General features: G+C 41.5%; 1 protein-coding gene across 1 annotated transcript in view; it reads right to left on the reverse strand.

The window, feature by feature from the left end:
- LOC139457412 (multidrug resistance-associated protein 1-like) overlaps positions 1-20,989 on the reverse strand; it is a 51,629-nt gene extending 30,640 nt beyond the window's left edge. The window contains exons 1-15 of the mRNA XM_071238812.1: positions 20,794-20,989; positions 19,138-19,148; positions 18,454-18,573; positions 18,019-18,147; positions 17,201-17,320; positions 15,181-15,242; positions 11,042-11,176; positions 9,502-9,912; positions 8,689-8,869; positions 7,756-8,076; positions 4,147-4,284; positions 2,376-2,522; positions 2,135-2,219; positions 1,291-1,360; positions 96-222 (exon numbers count right to left, since the gene is read on the reverse strand). Of these exons, the coding sequence (XP_071094913.1) occupies positions 96-222; positions 1,291-1,360; positions 2,135-2,219; positions 2,376-2,522; positions 4,147-4,284; positions 7,756-8,076; positions 8,689-8,869; positions 9,502-9,912; positions 11,042-11,176; positions 15,181-15,242; positions 17,201-17,320; positions 18,019-18,147; positions 18,454-18,573; positions 19,138-19,148; positions 20,794-20,989 (2,253 nt within the window). The remainder of the gene's footprint in view (positions 1-95; positions 223-1,290; positions 1,361-2,134; positions 2,220-2,375; positions 2,523-4,146; positions 4,285-7,755; positions 8,077-8,688; positions 8,870-9,501; positions 9,913-11,041; positions 11,177-15,180; positions 15,243-17,200; positions 17,321-18,018; positions 18,148-18,453; positions 18,574-19,137; positions 19,149-20,793) is intronic.
- Positions 20,990-25,911: the final 4,922 nt, after the last annotated feature.

A 25,911-nucleotide genomic window follows, 5' to 3' on the forward strand; every position in this document is an offset into this window, starting at 1 on the left:
TTGAGAATATTACGAGGGCCTTTGACGTGACGGCCAATGAGACTACTACCAGGCTACACGGCCGCCTCTGACACCAGGTGTCTAACTGTCCCTACCTTCATCTGCACAGAGCCTGACAGCTTCTCCATCTCCCCAAGCAGGGCCGACAGCAGGGACGACTTCCCCGCACCAACCGACCCCACCACCGCCACCAGCTGCCCTCTCCTCACTTCAACATTGACACTAGAACAAACAGAGTCAGGGTCTTGTAATTCACGTTCGCTTAAATAAAAATATAGCCAGAGTCTTGTGTTTCCCTTGCACTTCAACATTGACACTAAAATATAGTCAGAGTCTTGTATTTCCCTGCACTTCAACATTGACACTAAAATATAGTCAGAGTCTTGTACTTCCCTGCACTTCAACATTGACACTAAAATATAGTCAGAGTCTTGTACTTCCCTACACTTCAACATTGACACAAAAATATAGTCAGAGTCTTGTATTTCCCTACACTTCAACATTGACACTAAAATATAGTCAGAGTCTTGTATTTCCCTACACTTCAACATTGACACTAAAATATAGTCAGAGTCTTGTACTTCCCTGCACTTCAACATTGACACTAAAATATAGTCAGAGTCTTGTACTTCCCTGCACTTCAACATTGACACTAAAATATAGTCAGAGTCTTGTATTTCCCTACACTTAAACATTGACACTAAAATATAGTCAGAGTCTTGTACTTCCCTGCACTTCAACATTGACACTAAAATATAGTCAGAGTCTTGTACTTCCCTACACTTCAACATTGACACTAAAATATAGTCAAGGTCCTCTGTATATTTGAAATGGAGTGTGAGCGAGAGTTCTTCCGAGAATGACATAACTTCTGTATTTCACATTGTCAATAACCACGTAGTCAGTTCTAAATGAAATTTTCGGTTATCGACTACCCCAAAAGACTCACAAAACACACAAAGTTTATCTTATAATTAACTAATGCAATTAAAACTCTCATATTTAGAGATTGCTGCGATGACAATGAACGTCATTATTATGTTACTCTCAGTTTTATATTTCAACCATTTTTCTTAATGCTTTCGATTATACCTGGAAATAAATACCTTATATTTTCTAACCAGAGATCTGCATAAGAAATGCAATCCATCTACATGATACATGCAAGCCATCTACATAATAAATACAATCCATGTACATGATACAAGCATAAGAAAAGGAATCCGTCTGTATAAAAAATGCAAGATTTCTACATAAGAAATGCAAGCCAACTACATGAGAAATGCTCACTTGTTGAGAGTGGGGGCTTGCAAGGATCTGTTCCAGGTAAAACTCCCATTCCGGATACTTAGAGCAACACCTGGAAAGTTAAACACAATTATATAGTGTGTAAGAGGTCTTGTGAAAGGATACGAGTGAGCCAGTTAAGATGATGTAATATGTGCTAGGTTCAGCTGCAACAATCCATAACAGCACTGGACCAAAATTGATGGACATGACCTGCTTCTGTGTCTGGCGTGACACTGTGTGGGTCAAGGTCCTCTCCGTTCAGATAATTGGACAGTCGCTTGATGGACATTACCTGTTTTTGTGTCTGGCGTGACACTGTGTGGGTCAAGGTCCTCTACGGTCACATAGTTGGACAGTCACTTGCATTACCTGTTTTTGTGTCTGGCGTGATACTGTGTGGGTCAAGGTCCTCTACGGTCACATAGTTGGACAGTCACTTGCATTACCTGTTTCTGTGTCTGGCGTGACACTGTGTGGGTCAAGGTCCTCACCAGTCAGGTAGTTAGACAGCATTTGTTAGACATTACCTGTTTCTGTGTCTGGCGTGACACTGTGTGGGTCAAAGGTCCTCACCGGTCAGGTAGTTAGACAGCGTTTGTTAGACATTACCTGTTTCTGTGTCCGGCGTGACACTGTGTGGGTCAAGGTCATCTACGGTCACATAGTTGGACAGTCACTTGCATTACCTGTTTTTGTGTCTGGCGTGACACTGTGTGGGTCAAGGTCCTCTACGGTCACATAGTTGGACAGTCACTTGCATTACCTGTTTCTGTGTCTGGCGTGACACTGTGTGGGTCAAGGTCCTCACCGGTCAGGTAGTTAGACAGCGTTTGTTAGACATTACCTGTTTCTGTGTCTGGCGTGACACTGTGTGGGTCAAGGTCCTCTCCGGTAAGGTAGTTGGACAATCGCTTGATGGACACGAAGGCCTAGAAAACAACACAGTACATGAACCCTAGTTCACTCTTCACCACATATACCAGGTACTTGTAGCAAACACATTATTCAAGGCGTTCATGAGAGGTCATGGAAAGGCTTTCAAACCTGAGCCCTGAACCATGTTCGTGGGTTTTCTGGTGCCTTACCTGGACCAGCATAGATACACAGTTAGGCAGAGAGTTCATGGGTTGTCTGATGAGGGTGAAGAGACTGAGTGACACGAAAGCAGTCTCGGAATCCAGATAGTGGTTGTCAGACAGCATCACGTAGATCACGAAACTCGTCAAGGTCACCTGAGGGTCAAATAAGTCTTCAATATTAAGACACAGCAGGCTTCCCAAAGGTAAAACAGTCCATGTTGTTTTACAGTAAGTTGAGTCAAATTAACACGAGTTTCACTGGGTCAAAAGATCAGTAGGTCATACATGACATAAACGTTATTATCACAGCATGCATCTCCGGGGTCACAAAATACATTATGTCTTAGATATAGAGACGTTGCGTTAACTACACAGAAGGATCATGTAATATTCCAGATTCAAAACAATGGGTTTTGGTACACAATCCGTAGGACGTGGAGTCATCCCACAGGTGAGATGCTTACCTTGTCAGCTTGCTTAGGGGGCTTAATGGCTTAATGTTGACAAGGCGGAAATATCAAAAGACACAGTAAATTACGTTTATAACGAACACGCTTAAGACGAACTGACGGATATAAAGAAATGTGTTTTGATCCCATCTATTTGCTGTATATTTGCTGTATATATACTGTGTATATGCTTATAACGAACTCCGGTTATTACGATCTAAGGTTACTTGTCCCTTCGAGTTCGTTATAACCGTAATTTGCGGTATATGATTCGAATCCCATCATTCCCGCTACACTGGCAACAGACGTGGGGCTAGAAATTTCACATCTTATCAAAACTTCAGTTTTATATTTAGTGTAGCTCGCAATTATTTCACGTTAAACAATATTTATCTTAAACATTTCCACAGTTCTATTTCAAAATCAACATTTCATTCGATTGTTGCTCGTAATTACACTGGTTCGTCTCTTCCAGACTGCCAGGTTGCCATAACATAGCTTGAATATTGTTGAGTGCACCATAAAGTTAAACATTAAACGAGGAAAAAACATAAAGCACCATTTGATCTTCCATAGGAATGAATACCTAACCGAACAGTATCTAATACAGTAAACTACGGTTATAACGAACACGGTTATAACGAACACACGGATATAAAGAACTAACTTTTTAGTCCCGACTATATGCTGTAGTTATGCTGTATATATGCTTATAACAAATTACGGTTATAACGAATTAAAATTAGTGGTCCCTTTGAGTTCGTTATAACCGTAGTTTAATTTACACTTAAACCAATTAAAATAATGAGGTCAGAATATTTTAAAAAATATATGATTATTTTCTCTATAATAATTGTCACCCGTATATATCTACAAGTATTACTTTTGTAACATACCTGACCTATCGATATCACACATATATCCTGACACAACCTATAACATTTGTTTTTTATATGAATATAAAAAAACTCCAAGTCGATCATTTCGTTCACGACAGCATGTTTTTTTTCATACTATCCATGGACAATTTGGTTGTTGAGGAGATTTGTTTTAGCTTTTTTGGTAACATTTCTTGTTGAAAATGTCTCTCAAGAATATCCTAGGTTGGCTCCTCATTGAGACGTTGCCTGACCGAAGCTGACTGACCAGGGACGGTCGGGTAGCCTAGTGGTTAAAGCGTTCCCTCATCACGCCACACGGGTTCGATTCCCGATATGGGTACAATGTGTGAAGCCCATTTCTTGTCCCCCGCCGTGATATTGCTGGAATATTGCTAAATGCGGCGTAAAACCATACTCACTCACTGACAGGGTGACTGACAGACTGACCAGAGTTGGAGCCCCCGTGAAGCAGAAGGTGTTGACAGAGTTCAAGATAGCCAGCTTCTGCAGGATGCGGATCTCCGTGTTGCGAATGGCGGTGATCTTTTCACGGAACGAGGCCTCCCAGGCGTATAGCTTTAACACCTGCAGTCAGTCAGTGAGACATCATTACAAAGAATATGGGACATTCATCTTTTTATGTAGATACAGCCAGAAGAATTGTTTTACTCTGAAATGGAATGTTTGCTTGTTTGTATGTATGTTGTCACACTCACACACTCAGCAATATTCCAGCTATATGACGGCTGTCTGTAAATAATCGTGTGTGTGGGGATGTGGGGGGTGTTGGGGGGCAGTTTTATTTGAATCAAGTTGGGAACAAGTGATACTTGTACAAATAAATATTCAAACTATGTACCCTCAGCCTACCTTTATACCTACTTTTATTTCTACCTCTATACAAGCATACCATAACAACGTCCTCTATATAAGCATACCATTACACCTACATGTACCTCTATACAGCCAGAGGTTCCAAGCATTGTAAAAAAAAGCGAGTACAAACTCAAACTATGTACCCTCAGCCTACCTTTATACCTACTTTTATTTCTACCTCTATACAGCCAGTATAACATTACATCTACTCTACACAAGCATACCATTACACCTACCTCTATACCGCCAATATACCGTTCTACCTCTATACAGCCAGTATAACATTACATCTACTCTACACATGCATACCATTACACCTACCTCTACACATGCATACCATTACACCTACCTCTATACAAGCATACCATTACACCTACCTCTACACATGCATACCATTACACCTACCTCTATACAAGCATACTATTACACCTACCTCTATACAAGCATACCATTACACCTACCTCTACATATGCATACCATTACACCTACCTCTATACAAGCATACCATTACACCTACCTCTATACCGCCAATATACCGTTCTACCTCTATACAGCCAGTATAACTTTACATCTACTCTACACAAGCATACCATTACACCTACCTCTATACCGCCAATATACCGTTCTACCTCTATACAGCCAGTATAACATTACATCTACTCTACACATGCATACCATTACACCTACCTCTACACATGCATACCATTACACCTACCTCTATACAAGCATACCATTACACCTACCTCTACACATGCATACCATTACACCTACCTCTATACAAGCATACTATTACACCTACCTCTATACAAGCATACCATTACACCTACCTCTACACAAAGCATACCATTACACCTACCTCTATACAAGCATACCATTACACCTACCTCTACACAAGCATACCATTACACCTACCTCTACACATGCATACCATTACACCTACCTCTATACAAGCATACAATTACACCTACCTCTACACATGCAAATCATTACACCTACCTCTATACAAGCATACCATTACACCAACCTCTACACATGCATACCATTACACCTACCTCTACACAAGCATACCATTACACCTACCTCTACACATGCATACCATTACACCTACCTCTACACAAGCATACCATTACACCTACCTATACACATGCAAACCATTACACCTACCTCTACACAAGCATACCATTACACCTACCTCTATACAAGCATACCATTACACCTACCTCTATACAGCCAGTATAACATTACATCTACTCTACACAAGCATACCATTACACCTACCTCTACCCATGCATACTATTACACCTACCTCTACACATGCATACCATTACACCTACCTCTACACAAGCATACCATTACACCTACCTCTATACAGCCAGTATAACATTACATCTACTCTACACAAGCATACCATTACACCTACCTCTACACATGCATACCATTACACCTACCTCTACACAAGCATACCATTACACCTACCTCTACCCATGCATACCATTACACCTACCTCTATACAAGCATACCATTACACCTACCTCTATACAGCCAGTATAACACTACATCTACTCTACACAAGCATACCATTACACCTACCTCTACCCATGCATACCATTACACCTACCTCTACACATGCATACCATTACACCTACCTCTACACAAGCATACCATTACACCTACTTCTACACATGCATACCATTACACCTACCTCTATACAAGCATACAATTACACCTACCTCTACACATGCAAATCATTACACCTACCTCTATACAAGCATACCATTACACCAACCTCTACACATGCATACCATTACACCTACCTCTACACATGCAAACCATTACACCTACCTCTACACAAGCATACCATTACACCTACCTCTATACAAGCATAGCATTACACCTACCTCTATACAGCCAGTATAACATTACATCTACTCTACACAAGCATACCATTACACCTACCTCTACACAAGCATACCATTACACCTACCTCTATACAAGCATACCATTACACCTACCTCTACACAAGCATACCATTAGACCTACCTCTACACAATCATACCATTAGACCTACCTCTACACAACCATACCATTACACCTACCTCTATACAAGCATACCATTACACCAACCTCTACACAAGCATACCATTACACCTACCTCTAAACAAGCATACCATTACACCTACCTCTATACAGCCAGTATAACATTACATCTACTCTACACAAGCATACCATTAGACCTACCTCTACACAACCATACCATTACACCTACCTCTATACAAGCATACCATTACACCAACCTCTACACAAGCATACCATTAGACCTACCTCTACACAACCATACCATTACACCTACCTCTACCCATGCATACCATTACACCTACCTCTATACAAGCATACAATTACACCTACCTCTATACAAGCATACCATTACACCTACCTCTACACAAGCATACCATTAGACCTACCTCTACACAACCATACCATTAGACCTACCTCTACACAACCATACCATTACACCTACCTCTATACAAGCATACCATTACACCTACCTCTATACAGCCAGTATAACATTACATCTACTCTACACAAACATACCATTACACCTACCTCTACCCATGCATACCATTACACCTACCTCTATACAAGCATACAATTACACCTACCTCTATACAAGCATACCATTACACCTACCTCTACACAAGCATACCATTAGACCTACCTCTACACAACCATACCATTAGACCTACCTCTACACAACCATACCATTACACCTACCTCTATACAAGCATACCATTACACCTACCTCTATACAGCCAGTATAACATTACATCTACTCTACACAAACATACCATTACACCTACGTCTACACAAGCCTACCATTAGACCTACCTCTACACAAGCATACCATTACATCTGCTCTACACAAGCATACCATTACACCTACCTCTACACAAGCATACCATTAGACCTACCTCTACACAAGCATACCATTACACCGACCGCTACACAAGCATACCATTACACCAACCTCATGCCGATGCGACGTTAAATTTTAACTCACTCACCCCATACAAGCATACCATTACACTTTTCTCTATACAGGCAGTGTACCATTACACCTACCTCTATACCGCCAATATACCGTTATACCATACCAGGTACGATATATTCATAACAGCCTACCTTTATCCCGGTTAGAACTTCATTCATGAACTTCAGCCTCTGATCCTTGACAGTTAGGCGTTTATTGTGGAACTTCCTCAAGTAAGTCGATATCTTGAAATTGATTGGCGCCAGGACTACCATGACGGTGATGCCGGCAAAGATTGCCACCCCGATTGTCTGGTACAGGAAGTAGAGGCCAACGCTGAGCATGAGTGGTGCCGACCACAGCACCCACAGACTGCTGGTGACTTCTCGAACACGTGCACAGTCCACGGACATCATGTTGACGATGGCGCCAGTCGTGTACTGTCGCCTGGATTCATTGTTCATAGTCAGGGCCTGGGAGACCAGAGGAACCAAACCGAAATCATAAGAATTACTTTGTGTATGTTCAATGGAGAATTAATCTTCATAAAGTCAGGGCTAGGCTGTTTTAACATCCAAACTTGCTATATAATGTCATTTAAAACATATTAAACGCGTTTTCATTTTCTTAACAATAAAAATGAAAATGAATCTATCTATTCCTACCAGGTACACCCATTCACTGCTTGGCCAACATTTAGCATTTCAGTTATTGAGTAATAAACCCAGACAGCTTAAGAGTCAGGTTCAATAACACGCTAACCGCTTGACTGCCAAGCTGATCAAAATGTAACTTTTAAAAAAAGTTCTGTTTCAGCTTATATTGGGATACATTTTACCTTCCTATACGACCCCTGAATATCCAGGTTAGACAAGGCCTTCAACACTCCAAGCTTGCCGGAGGAGCGACTATCCTTGTCGAAAGCGGCGATTAACGCGATCAGGTGGTCAGGCTCACTGACTTGGTTGATGTATGTCATTGTATCCCAATTGCTTGGGTCGATGCTCATGATATCAATAATTGAATTGCCATGTTCAGATTTTGTACAGATCGCCTTCATATAACCAACCAACCAACAAACAAACCTTCTTATACACAGCAGTGACAAGGGCAGTCTTGATCTTCAGGCCGATGTTGAAGGAGAGGAAGACACACTGGGACAGGACAATGGACTGGAACATGGATACAAGGAAGAAGGATGCCACGATCACATACCCCTTCCAGTCCGTCTTGCTCCCATGGTGCTCCACATACCAGATCAGCTTCCTGAAGGGAGGGAGAACACATGGTTACATATATGTCTCTTTGTCATCTTCTTAATGCTAATAACTTGCTTCAAATATTCTTTTCCAAAATAATTTCCCTACAGACGATTTCTTCTTGGTGTTGCTCCTTCTGTGTCCTCATTAATTTATTACTAGAATAGATTCTACGGGCATTATACTTACTTGAACAACACCGGGCTGAGAGAGTCATATCTCTGACACACTTACTTGAACAACACCGGGCTGAGAGAGTCATATCTCTGACACACTTACTTGAACAACATTGGGCTGGGAGGGTCATTTCCCTGACACACTTACTTGAACAACACTGGGCTGGAAGAGTCATATCTCTGACACACTTACTTGAAAAACATTGGGCAGGGAGGGTCATATCCCTGACACACTTACTTGAACAACACCGGGCTGAGAGAGTCATATCTCTGACACACTTACTTGAACAACACTGGGCTGGGAGGGTCTTATCTATGACACACTTACTTGAACAAAACCGGGCTGGAAGAGTCATATCTCTGACACACTTACTTGAGCAACACTGGGCTGGAAGAATCGTATCGCGGACACACTTACTTGAACAACACCGGGCTGAGAGAGTAATATCTCTGACACACTTACTTGAGCAACAGCGGGAAAAGGAACTGGACCAGATCAGCACAGAATCTCAGCAGATGAGCCACCAGCAGTTCACTGCCGTACATCTTGAATAAAACTTTGACCAACGTCCACTTTTTGGCTTGACCTGTCCAGGATGACGTCTTCTTGTTCCTGATCTTCACGCCAGGGTGTGTGTCGAGCTCAGCGTCACTGGTCGCCCTCCTCACGTCTAGTTCCAACAGACCCTCCTTCTCTGCTGTGTCTGAAGCTTCAGTCTTCTTGTTCCGGATCTTCACACCAGTGTGTATGTCGATATCAGTGTCAGTGATAGCAGTTCTCACTCCCATTTCCAGGAAACCTTCCTTCTCTGCTGTGTCTGCAGCTTCAGTCGGCTTCTTTGATGTGATAGCTTCGTTGCGGTCAGTTTTGTTTCTAAAATAATGTAGAGTGTGTTGCTTCAGAGTAGCAATAACCGGTCTTTGATTTGATTTGAAATTGCATTATGGGTAAGTGTGTCGGACCATGCCGTCTACCCTTGCAGTAGAAATATAAACCACTATATGATAGAAAAAAGTAATTTGGCACATTAAACGTTACACAAACAAGAAACAGTGTGTTATATGTGTACGTTAGAAATCATGTTTTGACCTGATGAAAAAAATACCACTACCATCGCACATTTATAATAAAACCAGGCCAGCTTGATGTTTTCAGCTATTTTTTATGACTCGATCTAGGTCATAAATGAATTCAAAGAATGGTACTTAGTGCTTTAAACTTTTATATGTCATAAATGAAGTTACATAATATATGAAAAACATGCTTGTTTATTTTTTCGCCTGCCTGCACTCGTGATGGTTGAGGTTGGGGATGAGAAACACATAATAACAAAACATGGATTCCCTTACTGTAAACATACTGCATAATGTGCAGTCAAGAGTTTTGACATGATTTGCTATAGATTAAAGGCGAGGTGAAATGGTGCTTAACGTTGTGGCTAGTCTTATGACTGTATCATACATTGCTGACATCCATTTCATGCAATATTTGTCATAATAAATCTCTATGTGTGAGCTTAATGTGGGAGAAAAGCTTGACATGGTGTAGGTGTTTGACATTTCAGATTTGTTTTTGTTTACAAAATGTATCTCAGTATTAATTTATAAATTGGTCTCTTGCAGTTTAACCATGTGTAAGCTCATGTTTTTGTTGTTAACACCTACATGTGAATTCGGCGAAATGGTGTCAGAGGTTTCACTAAATGTTTAACATTTCACACAACAAAATTGCCACCACATGTGATAATTATTATATAACAGCACACCTTTAAGCTATCTCTAACAACCAATATACCTTTAAACCTACCTCTATATAACAAGCATACATTAACGCCTACCTCTAAACAACTAGTATACCATTACACCCACTCTATATAACCAGCATACATGAACACCTACCTCTATATAACCAGTATACCATTACACCTACATGTACCTCTATATACCTAGCATTCATTATACCTACTCTACACAATAGTACTGACTGTGTTATAAGTACTGACTTCGACGTGAGTGTGTTCATCTCCTGCTGCCACTCCGTGTTAAATGGGGGGACTGTGACCTCGCTCTTCAGACTTGAAGGTAGGTCCCATAGATCGCTGGCTGTAATTGGCTGTCTCCAGCCTCTCCATACCAACCTGGGAATAATAAAAACCTTCCACTGAACCTTAAGTTCGGGAGTAGTCGGTGTGGAACAGGACATGAATATAGGGTGTAGTCAGTGAGGAACTGAACCTGAACACTTGGAGGAGTCACCGTGTTTACCTGAACCAGATCATAGGGAGGAGATACTGTGAGAACTGAACCAGATTATAGGAAGGGGTGACATAGGGAACTGAACCAGATTATAGGAAGGGGTCACATAGGGAACTGAACCAGAATATAGGGAGGGGTCACATGGGGAACTGAACATAGGAATCTATAGTCACTGTTGAAGGGAACCAGTACTTAGGGAGGAGTCACAGTGTTCAACGTAGTCACTGTTGAATTGAACAGAACACGTTGAGAAGTCACTGTAGACATTGAACCAGAACATAAGATGGGACATTGAACCAGAACACGAGAAGCTTTAGTCACTGTTGAATCAAACAGAAGATAAGAAGAAGTCACTTTGGAAATTGAACCAGAACATGAGAAGCTATAGTCACTGTTGAATTGAACAGAACATAAGGAGAAGTCACTGTGGAAATTGAACAAGAACATGAGAAGATGGAATCACTGTTGAATTGAACAGAGCATAAGGAGGAGTCACTGTGGACATTGAACCAGAACATGAGAAGGGACATTGAACAAGAACATAAGAAGCCATAGTCACTGTTGAATTGAACAGAACATAAGGAGAAGTCACTTTGGAAATTGAACCAGAACATGAGAGGCTATAGTCACTGTTGAATTGAACAGAACATAAGGAGAAGTCACTGTTGAAATTGAACCAGAACATGAGAAGCTTTAGTCACTGTTGAATTGAACAGAGCATTAGGGGAAGACACTTTGGAAATTGAACCAGAACATGGGAAGCTATAGTCACTGTTGAATTAAACAGAATATAAGGAGAAGTCACTGTGGAAATTGAACCAGAACATGAGAAGCTATAGTCACTGTTGAATTGAACAGAACATAAGGAGAAGTCACTTTGGAAATTGAACCAGAACATGAGAGGCTATAGTCACTGTTGAATTGAACAGAACATAAGGAGAAGTCACTGTTGAAATTGAACCAGAACATGAGAAGCTTTAGTCACTGTTGAATTGAACAGAGCATTAGGGGAAGACACTGTGGAAATTGAACCAGAACATGAGAAGCTATAGTCACTGTTGAATTGAACAGAATATAAGGAGAAGTCACTGTGGAAATTGAACCAGAACATGAGAGGCTATAGTCACTGTTGAATTGAACAGAACATAAGGAGAAGTCACTTTGGAAATTGAACCAGAACATGAGAGGCTATAGTCACTGTTGAATTGAACAGAACATAAGGAGAAGTCACTGTTGAAATTGAACCAGAACATGAGAAGCTTTAGTCACTGTTGAATTGAACAGAGCATTAGGGGAAGACACTGTGGAAATTGAACCAGAACATGAGAAGCTTTAGTCACTGTTGAATTGATCAGAGCATAAGGAAATGTCACTGTGGTCATTGAACCAGAACATGAGAAGCTTTAGTCACTGTTGAATTGAACAGAACATAAGGAGAAGTCACCGTGGACATTGAACCAGAACATGAGAAGCTATAGCCATTGTTGAATTGAACAGAACATAAGGAGAAGTCACTGTTGAAATTGAAGCAGAACATAAGGAGAAGTCACTGTGGAAATTGAACAGAACATGAGGAGCTATAGTCACTGTGGAAATTGAACCAGAACACGGGAGGAGGGGGTCTTTATAGGGAGAGAGGACACTCGGCGATTTCCGCTTGATTTCAAGCACAATTTCTGCGCATGCATCTGATGAGTACCACATGTGTTGCCAAATTTATGCTCTCACCAGATTGTGAATCCTAACTCAGGGAAGACGCTACAAAGAGTCTACTTCGAGACAGAAAAGGTGAATAATACCTTCTTTCTTTTTGTGACATATGAATTTAGTAACTGTCGTGAAATTGCTTTCTTTCTATTTACAACGATTTGTCATCAACTTCGGCCATCTCGAAGCTGTGAGACTTAATAGTTGACCGTTTATTTTGTTCCTGAAAAAAGGTCTTTGTCACACTTCCCTGAATTCCTCATTCGGAATATTTCTTAAATTGAAAGTCATATCATGGTCGTTTAGAGTTGATTTTTTTCTCAAATATTCCGTTTTCGTTTGGTTTCCAAGAAATTGCATTGTCTGTTACATGGTGCGTTGGCTTCGCCGACGATGTCCATACATATAGAGTTTTGAACTTGCCAAAAAAAATAAATCACTTTCCTAAATTCTTAATTTGGAATATTTCTGAAGTTAAACTGAATAAGGATCGATTAAAGTTTAAATATTTTGTGTTGCTTTGGTCCGAAACCGAAATCAATTACACATACATATATTTTTAAAAGTCTCTTTTATATAAATACCAGTATTGGTTTTTTTTCTGTTTCAGAGAATGTGGATACAACCCGTATTGAAATCATGAGCAGGGACGTCACACTATCGGATTAAATGTTGGCTGTTTTCCCTGGTTTCAGGCGCTACCCTGTTGCCGTTTTCGAATATTTACGAGTTAACCTGAAAACCATTGAACGGAGATATTCCCATTTTTCACAGTCACGCACTGAATCAGCCATGGAGCATGACCACAGGCCGCTGAGGCACGCGCCAATTAACAGATCCAATATAAGGCTTAACAAATAGAACAACTGATTCTCAGGCAATGCCTTCTGAAAATATAGTTCGGGCGGGCGGTGTCTTTTTTTTTGCTTGTTCAAACTAGTATGTAACCAAATAAACAGTTGTGTACTATCGTTTTGGGAAAGGGCCTTCCTACAGAAATAAGCATACAAACTCATATTGCCTCCATAACCTTAACGCGAGATGTGCAGTAAACCAGTGCTCATGTAAAGGGAAGTAACTGTGTGCTATATTGGATCGCATTGTTTTTTTAGAAATCCACGTGCAGCCTGCCTTCTTCGTTAAGGTATCTCCCGCTTAGAAATGTATTTATCAAGATCACGTGAGCCAATCAGGCCTCATCATTCTGTCATGGAGGTGTGATGATACATATTGTAGGTAAAGAACCAATGAATGTCCACTCCCTCTTTATAGGGTCTCCCGGATTTTAGCAAGAAGCCACGTAGTGAAACTAGTGTCTATACGGCAATTTGCCATCCAGTTGCAGATATTTAAGGAAAGTGATGAAACAACACCGAGATGACGTCAATGAGGTACATTTGTCATCCAGTGTAAAGAGTAAGACTGTCAGCTACTCTACCCTGTTACCAAGTGTAAGGCGTGAGACTGTGAACTACTCTACCCTATTACCCAGTGTAAAGAGTAAGACTGTGAGCTACTCTACCCTGTTACCCAGTGTAAAGCGTTAGACTGTGAGCTGCTCTACCCTATTACCCAGTGTAAAGAGTAAGACTGTGAGCTACTCTACCCTGTTACCTAGTGTAAAGAGTGAGACTGTGAGCTACTCTACCCTATTACCCAGTGTAAAGAGTAAGACTGTGAGCTACTCTACCCTATTACCCAGTGTAAAAAAGTTAGACTGTGAGCTACTCTACCCTATTACCCAGTGTAAAGAGTTAGACTCTGAGCTACTCTACCCTGTTACCCATTGTAAAGAGTAAGACTGTGAGCTACTCTACCCTGTTACCCAATGTCAATTGTGACTCTAAGCCATTCTACTCTATTATCGCGTGTGGGGCGGTCGGGTAGCCTTGTGATTAAAGCGTTCGCTCGTCACGCCGAAGACATGGGTACATTGTGTGAAGCCCATTTCTGGTGTCCCCCGCCGTGATATTGCTGGAATATTGCTAAAAGCGACGTAAAGCCGTAATCACTCACTCACTATTATCGAGTGTGAGACTGTGAGCTATTCTATCCTGTTATCCAGTGTAAAGAGTGAAACTGTGAGCTACTCTACCCTGTTATCCAGTGTAAAGAGTGAGACTGTGAGCTACTCTACCCTGTTTTCCAGTGTAAAGAGTGAGACTGTGAGCTACTCTACCCTGTTATCCAGTGGAAGGTGATCTTACTGAGAAAGGCTGCGGATGTCTCGGGACACGGTTCCTGGAACATACAAGCGGCGTCAAGTTTGCGTGGCATAGAAACCAGAAAGTGTGATTTCCCGAAAGAATTTGTCGCTAAATGAGGACGGTGATATTATACACTGATGGCAAAGTGATAATTTCTGTGACGAGACTGTTGAAAACGTGTAGTCAACGCGTGCCCTGCTCAACCTTTCTCGCCATGTCTCCTATGTAAACAACCCGTGAATATCCGGGATAGAATAGGTCTTCAGCAACCCATTCTTGCCGTAAAAGGCGACTTTGCTTGTCATAAGATGCGACTAACAGGATCTGGTAGTCAGACTCGCTGGCTTGGTCGATGCATGTCATCGATCCCAATTGCGTGGATCGATGCTCATGGTGTCAATCACTGGATTGTCTAGTCCAGACTCGATTATTTACAGACCGCCGTCATATAGGTGGAATATTGCTGAGTGTGGCGTTAAACAACGGACAAACAAACTAACAATCTAACAGCGTAAGACGTTCTTGACCTCAACCCTGCTGACTTAAGTCGATTTCTTTATGTCTGTGATGACCATGGGCATCCAGTTCTCCTTCAGACAGGTGCTGGGTGGCACGGGTGGCCCAGCCGTTTAAGGCGCCATGATTCGCTGTTGCGTCCCTTGGGCATGCCAGAAACCTATGATTGTGGGTTCGAATCCCGGTTCGACCCAATTATGTTTCTAGGTTTGTCAACACCATACCCGTGCTCGTGGGTTTCACCGAAATGGTAAACGTATAAGACCTGCATCACTTCGGGCTTTCCTCCCACATTAAGCTGACACGCCGTGATATAACTGGAATAATGTTAAAAGTGACGTTAAACCCACTCACTTACTTACTCAGACATATACTTATGGCTGAAGGTTGTCGCCTAACCAAGCGTGCTGACGTTACACGAAACCGCTCAGACCTTGGGCAGTTCTTGATCTCATTACACATGCCCATGTTTCTGGACATTCCTACATCAAGCATGCTAATTATTCGCCACCTTTAGTCAGACAATCTCCTACCATACCTGATGAACATAAACAAAGACTAATGATGCGCGTCGGAACTTCTAGCAAACATTCAAATCTTAGCAAGATAGTAACCTTTTTCTCAGGTGTGTATATTGAAGAAGAGATAACACTGCCACGACAAGTAGTTGTGAATTTACAGAGATGGGTATCTACAAACATTTTGGCATATCATAGAACACTTGATTGTCTACTATACCATGCAAATAGTCCACTGGCAGCTGTCCAACAACAGATGTACCCACATCACTGGTACCTACCAGCTTCCTTGACACCAATGACGCCACCCGGGCACATCAAATGTTGACAGGCAGCTGTGCAGTAAAATGTTTGTTTGTTTATTGCAAGCAATTTGTTACACCTGTGACAGATCTTACCTTTGCTCCACTCTTCTTGTGAACTGGGAATCTCTACTGAAGCTAGATCATCAAGTTGGGGCACCTGTGACAGATCTTACCTTTGATCCACTCTTCTTGTGAACTGGGAATCTCTACGGAAGCTAGATCATCAACTTGGGGCACCTGTGACAGATCTTACCTTTGATCCACTCTTCTTGTGACCTGTGAATCTCTACTGGAGCTAGATCATCAAGTTGGGGCACCTGTGATAGATCTTACCTTTGCTCCACTCTTCTTGTGAACTGGGAATCTCTACTGAAGCTAGATCATCAAGTTGGGGCACCTGTGACAGATCTTACCTTTGATCCACTCTACTTGTGACCTGTGAATCTCTACTGGAGCTAGATCATCAAGTTGGGGCACATGTGACAGATCTTACCTTTGATCCACTCTATTTGTAAACGGGGAACGTCTACGGAAGCTGGATAATATATTTGGAGCACATATGACAGATCTTACCCTTGCACTACTCTTCTTGTGAATGGGAAACCTCTACGGAAGCTGGATAATATATTTGGAGCACATATGACAGATCTTACCCTTGCTCCACTCTTCATGTGACTGGGGAACCTCTCAGCAAATAGATGGAGGACAAATTGGGAGAAGAGGATTGCGTAACCGGTGAAGAATAGTATGAGTCTCGCAACAGGGGGCTTCGCCTGTTAAACACATTTACAGAATATCACCAGTGTACTTTAAATGAATAAATAAATATGTCATATTATAATACTCATACTGAGGAAACCCATAGCATAGTGGGGACACCCATATCAAACTGAGGATACTCAGATCGTACTGAGAACATCCAGATGCCACTGTGAAAATATTGAGCATACGTAGTGCATCCAGATCGTGTGAGTGGGTTAATATTTAAGGTCGCACCGGCATTTTTACATCCAATTTGATATATGTATATACAATTGAATCTTGAATACAAAGTTATATTGAAAACAAATTTGTAAAACATATTGAATGCTATAATTTTATTTACAATTGTTTAAAACACGGAGTAGGAGCAACAAAGCTAGGCCACTACGCTGAGTGTCATTGAGGCCTCCTGCACGATGCCCTAGCAGGGTTCACATCAGGACACCCAGTCCACACTGAGGACACTCCGGTCACACTCAGGACACCTAGACCACACCGAGCACACCCAGATCACAACGATAACATTTAGAGCGCACGGAGCAAACCTAGAGCATACAGCTACAGCACCCTGAGGACAATAGGCAAGACCAAGAGCACGATGAGGAGACCTAGACCACACTTAGGAAACCTAGAACTCACAGAGGACACCCTGAACACACTGAGGACACCCAAATCAAACCATTTAGGACACAGTTATGGTTAGACTCACCCACTGAATGATGTATGTGTAGAAGGGGATGATGTTACAGGTGACAATCAGAAACCAGAAGATGAACAAGATACAGGAACTTGACAGCCCCTTCCTCTGTGACTGTAGTGTAAGGTACATACATAGCACCTGCAACACAACATGATAAGCACCTGTAACACAACATGATTAGCACCAGCAACACAACATGATTAGCACCAGCAACAGAACATACACAGGACCTGCAACACAGCATACATAGCACCTGCAACACAACACGCAGAGCACCTGCAACACAGCACACAGGGCACATGGAATGCAACAGAAAAAAAGGTTAGGAAATAAGCCACAACACTATTTGTTTTTAACAGCAACTTATAAAAGTGTCTTGAAAATATTAAGTTAGTACTTTAAGTACTTCATCACCTAGGCACTGACTGACCAACACGTACTCACAAAAGAGAGCATCTTCAGGATGTGAGCATGATAGGAGGCTGGGGAGGAGGTTGACCTAAAGATGGAAGCCGCAATGGCCATATCAACACCTGCCAGAAGAGCCAGGAGAGCACTCACAATCTGAAAACACAACCAAACGTGTAGTGTAACAATGTGGCTTAAAAATTGCTAACGGAATTAACTGCAAATATTTCTGAGTTTAGCGCCCTGATTTTTCAAGCATGTTTGGACAAATTCATATAAAATGGGAATGTTTTGGCCTGGTCTCAATGGCTCTGGGTGAAAGGAGTGATCTTCACATTCAATATTGTTTAATCATCTACCAGAACACTTACTATAGCTGCAAGTGTGTTACATTTATGACATTTCCATCCAACCTTTTCTGAATGTACATGTCGTTACATAACAACAAAAACAACAACAACAACAATAATAATAAATAACACTAATAACAGTTTTATTGTGCACTTTTGATCTTGTCCTTTTTGGTACATCAATCATATAATTTAGATAATCGAATTCTCTCCCTTTTGACACTAATGTGATTATCAAGATTCAGGAAAGACATGACAAATATGTAGAGCTCGCTTACGAAATGTCACGCTTGCATCCCAAGTAACACGTTGTCCAACTCAAGTTGTTCACGGTGCCTTAGGTTTGGTATCTCCCAATCTGTTGACTTACATTGGGACAATCTGACAAGCATGGTAATACAGAAGGCTGCAGTGTTGGGGAGTCTTCATATTCTCCAGATATTTCTGATAGGTTCTGCCAGCAACGCTTCCTGGGAGAAGACCTATTCGCTGTCTGGGATGCGTGTTGTGGTCGTCTTTTGGTAAATTGAAATATTTAGAAACATAGCGAGTGGGTTAGTTTAAGGGATTGTAGGGACTGACGTTGTACCTGTCTTTGTAGTCATTGTTGTGGTAGCTTATAATGAGTGAGTGAATATGGTTTTACGCCGCTTTTAGCAATATTCCAGCAATATCACGGCGGGGGACACCACAAATGGGCTTCACACATTGTACCCATGTCGGGAATCGAACCCGGGTCTCCTGCATGACGAGCAAACGCTTTAACCACTAGGCTACCCGACCGCCCCTGGTAGCTTATACCCACGCGGGTATAGTGGCGAGGGAGCAGTGACGATGTCATGCTCCTCACATGCTCGGCTAGGCGTGAGGCATGATCGAGAGAGCCGAGATGTAAGGAGCGTGTTCAATGGTTAGGTCCGTTTTCCTGGTCACGTGGTCCACGTGTCATCTGTATTAGCCGACCGTGGATACGGAATCGTCAGTCGTCTTTCACCAGCATCTGTTAAAGAATGTAGTCGACTCTGCTCACTTTTCAAAAGTTATTACTGCTCTTGAATGTGATAATGTTCTTAGGTTATTGTTAGATGTGGGTGGAGGAGAATTAGCACTGTAATAAAATAGGTCTATTTTATTATATATTAATACAGGAGTTAGAGTGGTGGTTTTTAATATATAAAGTTCAAGAGTTGGTGTATAAAAGTTGTCTGTGGGTTGGGAGGGAAGGGGGAGAGTAGGTCTATCAATTAAGTTGATGAAGGTTTGCCACTTGTTGCTGTTGTTGTTTTTTGTTGTTGTTGTTGTAAAAAGAAACTTTAAATCAAATTTCACTCTTTGTGTGTTATCTATTATTAGAAATGATAACCCGGACAGGAGCCTCACAGGACATATATACATAATAATACTGCACAGGGAGAAGAGAACACAACACAAAACACCGCAGTAAAATATAAGACCTTTAGCCACTAATTTATATAGTTCTACTGTCATTTTAGAGCCGTTATATGGCGCCTATTACAGTGTGGAGGAGGCAATTGGTTGGTTTGTTTGTTGTTTAACGCCGCACTCAGCAATATTCCAGCTATATGACGGCAGTCTGTAAATAATCGAGTCTGGACCAGACAATCAACTCATTGATATCATGAGCATCGATCCATGCAATTGGGATCGATGACATGCATCAGCCAAGTCAGCGAGTCTGACCACCCGATCCTGTTAGTCGCCCAAGCATAATCGCTTTTTACGGGAAGCATGGGTTGCTGAATACCTATTCTACCCCGGCTTTTCACGGGTCCCTGGGCTGATAGTGACAAGTCTGACTTGTTGCATTTTTTTATATTAATCTGTTAATAATAGCTTTGTGTCCTGCCTTTTGGTTGTCTGCAGGTCTCATCTATCTGTCTGGGGTGCACAGCTTTAGTAGTACCCATATATATATATATATATAGAACCTTGAGTGAGAGACCCTGAACATACCTTTACAGTTAACACAACTATGACATATTACACTGTTTCTATTGGTACCTACTATCTTGGTGAGGGTGAGAGTAGACATCTGCTGGGCTGACGCCGGTCGTCGGTGGAGATGGAGGAGAAAGATCGGGAGAGTCAGCCACAGCCAGCCACACGGCACCCACACCAGCACTGTGTGATGGAAGCATGGTGAGAACTCGGGCCACGTGTTGTTCAACAACAGATCCACGTCCTGGAATACAGAACATCATATTATCGGGGGAGGACTGTCTTATGTGGAGGTGGAGGAAAAAGACCTGGAGAGTCAGCCTCAACCAGCCACGCGGCACCCACACCAGCACTGTGTGATGGAAGCATGGTGAGAACTCGGGCCATGTGTTGTTCAACAACAGATCCACGTCCTGGAATACAGAACATACTATTGGGGGAGGACTGTCTTATGTGGAGGTGGAGGAGGAAGACCTGGAGAGTCAGCCACAGCCAGCCACGCGGCACCCACACCCGAATCATGTGAAGGATGCAAGATGAGAACTCGGGCCACGAGTTGATCAACAACAAGATCCACGTCCTGGGATACAAAACATTGCTTGACCCACAACATCTAACATGATTCAAGCTAAGCTAAAAAGAATAGATGTTGAATGGCTGTGCTCTGGAGCAAATTCCCCAACCCCAAGCTTGGCTCAGAATAGGTTAAAACAGGTGTTGATGGTACTCTTGAGCACCAAGTCTGACCCAAACCTGGCTGTAGCACAATACACACATTGTTACAACTAAACCCACACAAACTAATCTAAACCACTAGTTCGACTAAACTACTAGTTAAACTAAACCATAACAGTGGGTTCGAATCCCGGTTCGCCCCAATTATGTTTCTAGGTTTGTCAGCACAATATCCGTGCTCATGGGTTTCACCGAAAGGGTAAACGTCTGAGATCGCATCACTTCGGGCTTTCCTCCCATTTTAAGCTGACACGCCATGATATAACAGGAATACTGTTAAACCCCACTCACTCACTCACTCACTCCAGATAAATCAAAGATTTAATATTTTGTGATAACTAATGTGTTTTGTGATGCTGGCATGCATGAATGATAAAGCTGTAGTAATCCTCCAGGTACAGATGGGATAAAACTGTAGTAAACCTCTAGGAATCAAGTATGACAACAATGTAGTAACCATCTTGGAACAAGAATGATAACGTTGTAGTAATCCTCTAGGTACAGGTGGAATAAAGCTGTAATAGCCCTCTAGGTACAGGTGGGGTAAAGCTGTAGTAACCTTCTAGGAACTAGTATGATACAACTGTACTAATCCTCTAGGCACAGGTGGGATAAAACTGTGGTAACCGTCTAGGAACAAGTATGATACAACTGTAGTAATCCTCTAGGAACAAGTATGATACAGCTGTAGTAATCCTCTGGGCACAGGTGTGATAACATTGTGGTAATCCTCTAGGAACAAATAGGATACAGCTGTAATAATCATCTAGGTACAGGTGGGATAAAACTGTAGTAAACCTCTAGGAACAAGTATGATAAAATGTAGTAATCCTCTAGATACATGTGAGATAACATTGTGGTAAACCTCTAGGAACAGGTGTGATAACATTGTGGTAAACCTCTAGGTACAGGTGTGATAAAACTGTAGAAACCCTCTAGGTTCCGGTGTGACAAAGCAATAATAATGTTCGTATTATAATCGCTATACAAGTATCAATCATTACCTCTCTCAATACTTGGTGATAAGTGTGTAGTCCTAATCACTATCATCAGCGAAAAATAATTATAAATATTCTACAGTTTAAAGATTTTAAAGGTCTTATGCCACTTCTGCAGTTTGATCACCGTAATACAATAATAAACAAATAATCAATACCAATCAATATGACCACTCAAAATGTGTTATATGTCAACAGCTACAGCATTCCATTAATTGAAGATTTTAAAGGCGCTATCCTTTTTCTGGTCAAGGTGATATGAGTAATAATGTAGTAAAAAATTATTTTACATAAACAATATTGACCCATTGCATTCAGCTTCTGCACTCACATGTATGCCAAGAAGAAATCTAAATATTTCATTAGTTGTAGATTTTAAAGGCCTTATCCCACTTCTGGTCGAGGGGACATGAGTAATGATACAGTTACAAATCTCTTCAAATTAGCAATACTCACCCATTGCATTCAGATGCATTCTGCACATGTCATTTACTATCATCAGTGAAAAGATCTTAGGACTCCATAAATTGTAGATTTTAAAGATTTATTCTGTAACCAGGATTCTATATTTGATCTTCGGATCAGGAGACAATACAACAGGAACAAAACAACTCGATGGTCAATACGATGAGTTATTTATTCAAATGTTTTCGAAATACAGTAATCAGTTGTTTCACAAACGTACTTAAAGCAATCCGAAAACTGGGAAATCTGAAAACTGTAATATTTTTTCCTAACTTACGTCTACCTGGTTCGGACCATGTTTCTCATACTAACACCACTGACTAAGCTCTGACCTATTAATGCCTCGTAAATCTTATTGGTTGTTTATCTGTCAACTATAGCTTTCTAAATAGCCCCGAGATTTACCTACTCTTTCAAATACACGTCCCCTGTTCAGAAAACAAACAGTTAATTAAGGGTAAATGTTTGCTATCTCCGTCCCCCGTTTGACATACATTGAGAACTTTTATATACATACACAGATACATATATATACATTTAAATAAAACGTTTACATACTCTAAGTATACTTCATACACAAGTAAAAAAATATCAATTAATTATTTTTTAATTATATAAACATAACCGGGAGTGTAACTATCTTCTGGTCGAGGAGAAATGAGTAATTATATAGTAACAAATCCCATAAAATTAGCACTATTCACCCATTGCATTCAGGTTCTGCTCATCAGCCATAAAGAATGAAGGTAGCTTCAAATGTAGGATGTATGGAGTGTTCCCTCTGTTGTCTGCAGGTGTAGGATGTATGGAGTGTTCCCTCTGTTGTCTGCAGGTGTAGGATGTATAGAGTGTGCCCTCCATTATCTGCAGGTGTAGGATGTATAGAGTGTGCCCTCCATTATCTGCAGGTGTACGGTGTATAGAGTGTGCCCTCCATTATCTGCAGGTGTAGGGTGTATAGAGTGTGCCCTCTGTTGTCTGCAGGTGTAGGATGTATAGATTGTGCCCTCTGTTGTCTGCAGGTGTAGCATGTATAGAATGTGCCCTCTGTTGTCTGCAGGTGTAGGATGTATAGAATGTGCCCTCTGTTGTCTGCAGGTGTAGGATGTATAGAATGTGCCCTCTTTGTCTGCGGGTGTAGGATGTATGGAGTGTTCCCTCTGTTGTCTGCAGGTGTGGGATGTATGGAGTGTTCCCTCTGTCGTTGGCAGGTGTGGGATGTATGGAGTGTGGCCTCTGTAGTCTTAAAGTGTAGGATGTATAGAATGTGTCCTCTGTTGTCTGCAGGTGTAGGATGTTTGGAGTGTTCCCTCTGTTGTCTGCAGGTGTAGGGTGTATAGAATGCCGCCCTCTGTTGTCTGCAGGTGTAGGATGAATGGAGTGTTCCCTCTGTTGTCTGTAGGTGTAGGATGTATGGAGTGTGGCCTCTGTAGTCTAAAAGTGTAGGAAGTATAGGGTGTGTCCTCTGTAGTCTGCAGGTGTAGGATGTTCTCTGTTGTCTGCAGGTGTAGGATTTATGAGGTGTTCCCTCTATAGTCTGCAGGTGTATGGGTGTATAAAGCGTCCCCTCTGTTGTCTGCAGGTGTACGAAGTATAGAGTGTGTCCTCTGTAGTCTGCAGCTGTAGGATGTATATAGCGTGCCCTCTGTAGTCTGCACGTGTAGGATGTGATCTGTAGTCTAAAAACGTTTCTGAATCGTGGCAACTACTCAAACTATATCCTTACTTTGTGGAGTGAGTGAGTGAAAATGTATCTTGTAGGGTGGTAGGGTGTACCCTCTGTAGTCTGCAGGTGTAGGATGTATAGGGTGTACCCTCTGTAGTCTGCAGGTGTAGGACGTATAGGGTGTGCCCTCTGTAGTCGGCAGGTGTAGGGTGTATAGACTGAACCCTCTGTAGTCTGCAGGTGTAGGACGTGTAGGGTGTGTCCTCTGTTGTATGCAGGTGTAGGATGTATAGGGTGTACCCTCTGTTTTCTGCGGGTAAATACTTGTTCACATCATAAGTTTTCAAGAAATGGGCTTTAAGACTGTATGCATTTAAACTTCTTGTACGTAATGATATGAGTGTTCTTTCAACAGAGGGGCGGTCGGGTAGCCTAGTGGTTAAAGCGTTCGCTCGTCGCCGAAGACCAGGGTTCGATTCCCGACATGGGCACAATGTGTGAAGCCCATTTCTGGTGTGATATTGCTGAAATATTGCTAAAAGCGGCGTAAAACCATACTCAGTAACTCACTCTTTCAAAAGCCAGAATCTACACAGACGTTTGGCGATTATTGTGATTTGATTTGTCAAATATACCACTTTCAACTACTGGAAAATGTTTTTGTTTTGGAAGCTGCATTATAGGTTTGCCACATCATTATCATTGAGAAAGTCAATCGTAGTGATAGTCATAGGTTATCTGTAACTTTGGACATATACTGTAGACAAGCGGGCTCAATAAGACGTTCGATACGGATCCCTATATCGTGAATCACAACGGTATAAGGATCTATACGAAAACATCACCTTTACAGAAATTATTATCCATAAATTGTCTTAACTTTGTCATCCACCAACTTCTAAGTGACGCAAACAATCAAACAACTCATCCGTCGTCTCCATGGGGACAGGGCAATCAACACCGTGAACAACCTCACAGTTTGCTTGAAGACAGAAATATACAAATGTATCAATGACGTATGCTATCCCAAAACAAGATAATTACTTTTCAGAAATAATGTTAGATTCTGATGATTCAATGATCAATTTCCCTTTTCCTTATTCTTAAAGAAATAAACCAAAACACATTCACTGAGCTAGAGACGATAATTATAGAAATTTAAAACAGTGTAAGAGAAAACTTCAGAAGTATCAATGAAAGTATGTTATCAAGTCTTTCAAAAGATGAATTTTATCTTACAAAACTACTAGAAGATGAGATACATGGAATACAGATATGACATTTAATCCAAAGGCCGAAGGAGAAAACAAGCATCCAATTA

Source organism: Haliotis cracherodii, unplaced genomic scaffold (assembly GCF_022045235.1).
Source record: "Haliotis cracherodii isolate W230 unplaced genomic scaffold, xgHalCrac1.p SCAF_12, whole genome shotgun sequence".
NCBI classification, from domain to species: Eukaryota; Metazoa; Mollusca; class Gastropoda; order Lepetellida; family Haliotidae; genus Haliotis; species Haliotis cracherodii.